We start from the raw sequence: 2,027 nt of genomic DNA on the forward strand, positions 1-2,027 counted from the left end.
TGTTTTGTATCATAAGAACAACTTTCCGTTGCTCGAATGAACTCCTTCCTATCGCCTTATTTTTTTAATCTTTTTAAATAATGGTATAACCACAGATTTACTTTTAGTCTGTAAATCATACTCATAATATTTTTCTTTCACAACTAAAGCGACGTCTGGTATACCATGGATTAAATACTCCGCGATAAAAAGATTTCCCTCTATAATACTTTACAAACAGAAACAATATACCCCGTACAAAACGTTCGAAGATCACAAAGCTATTATTAGAAAGTTGAGACTTTGGATTTAAATCCCGCCTTTCATATTATAACAGTCTACACGGCACTCATCAAATAGCGTATATTAATCACCTACACAGATCAAAAGGACAAAATCGTCTCGCGTTTTTAACAACTAGGACTGGTACGCGTTCATCTGAAGAAAGAAGATACTAATTGATTTTGATATTCAGTGTAACGGTTAAGACATGCATTCTGGTGTTTTCATATAACGACGACTGGTCATCTATACTTAAGTTGTTCTGAACGTGAAATTTGAGAACCGGAGCAGACGACAGCAAGAACTAAATTCGAATCATAGAAATTCGACAAAACTCACAGGATTTAACGAATTTGAAGCTTAACAATATTTTTCGCTGATAGGTAATAACACTACTGACTAGTCCATAAGCTTTCAATGTATGACGACAACGCGAGTGCTGAAATCGATATTCAATATTAGTAAGTACCTTTTTTGGAATACTGTCAACTACTTGAACGAAAGCGGATTTTGCGCTATATGTGGTTTGCCAAGATAGAAAAGGTCATCGTATTTAACCAGCGTCAATGCTGGTATATGGTGTATGTTTGCAGATGATTAACTTTTAAAACTAGAGTTTAAAAACTGTAGAAGGGCATGACGCATAATAGTGGAAGTATATACAATGTGGACGATTGAAATCGGCATATAGATAGATATGTAGTGGTTTTGAATTGTGAAGAAAGAGTTTTATTACAACAGCGATTACTCTAAAGCGACAAAGTCTTAATCAAATGCTGTATACAAGGGCAGAAATTTGACAGCAGTTTGTGGTGTTCAAGACATTTCTACGGACAATATCGAGGAGTTCAAACGTGTGGACACTTCAAAGGTAATCTGTGCTTTTTCCCGACCTTGAGATGTTTTTGTGACCTTGTCTTCAATATTTTACAGTAACCTTGACCTCTGGAGTAACAATTTCAAAAACAAACTCAATAACACATGTTATAAGGCAACTATCCGTAACCATGTCAACAATTCAGCCAATCGGGTGGTCCTCGTCACGAATGAATATGCATTTCCGGTCCGTTTTTCCGGAAAGATCCGATACCGGTATGCAAATGACTTTACACAAAAATGTGACGAAGAAACTGCTTCCGCGAGAGATGAATTTAGATGAAAATATGAAAACTGTCGAACTAGCGAGGAGAATTCTCCATAGACAACGGCTTGGAACAAACATATTTGTCGGTGGAAGAGCCGCGCCCCGCCGATCTCTGAAAGAGTGGAAATTACACTTACAAAGGCGCCCTGAAACATCGCCGGAAATGGGTGAAAAGCAAAAAAGCTTTCTCCCTCATGTAATCAATTATCCTTCCACACCAAACACACGCTATACTGCCGATGACGTTTCCAAGTTAGTTGAGAGATTGTCAAGCTTCCCTCCAGAGAAAATACCCGAATCGAAAGGTTATCCCATGAAATTACCAAAAACAATTGTGTACAAAAAGAAATATTCGGATGATGAAATCCAGAAAATAGTGCGTCGTCTTACAGTAGAGGACATTACACGTCCTAGACCGGAAACGAGGGGGGCCATACCCATGGTGGTCAGCGTCAAACCGAGGCAGACCATGTCGCGTATTAAAAAGTGTTCAGCGGAGGAAGTACAAGATATTGTAGAAAGGCTGTACAAATTTGACGGTTCAAGACATCCGCCGGAATCACGCGGGAGTGTTGGTCAATGGGATAATGGACTTGATGAAGAAGAGGAGGAGAGGCAATAG

General features: G+C 38.8%; 1 protein-coding gene across 1 annotated transcript; it reads left to right on the forward strand.

Annotated features, from left to right (window-relative positions):
• The first annotated feature begins 1,361 nt into the window (after window positions 1–1,361).
• Window positions 1,362–2,027, forward strand: LOC110461993. The gene has a single exon (XM_021515753.1). It carries the CDS (start codon window positions 1,362–1,364, stop codon window positions 2,025–2,027), a length of 666 nt encoding a protein of 221 aa, XP_021371428.1.

This window comes from Mizuhopecten yessoensis, unplaced genomic scaffold, assembly GCF_002113885.1.
Source record: "Mizuhopecten yessoensis strain PY_sf001 unplaced genomic scaffold, ASM211388v2 scaffold10717, whole genome shotgun sequence".
In the NCBI taxonomy this organism is placed as follows: Eukaryota; Metazoa; Mollusca; class Bivalvia; order Pectinida; family Pectinidae; genus Mizuhopecten; species Mizuhopecten yessoensis.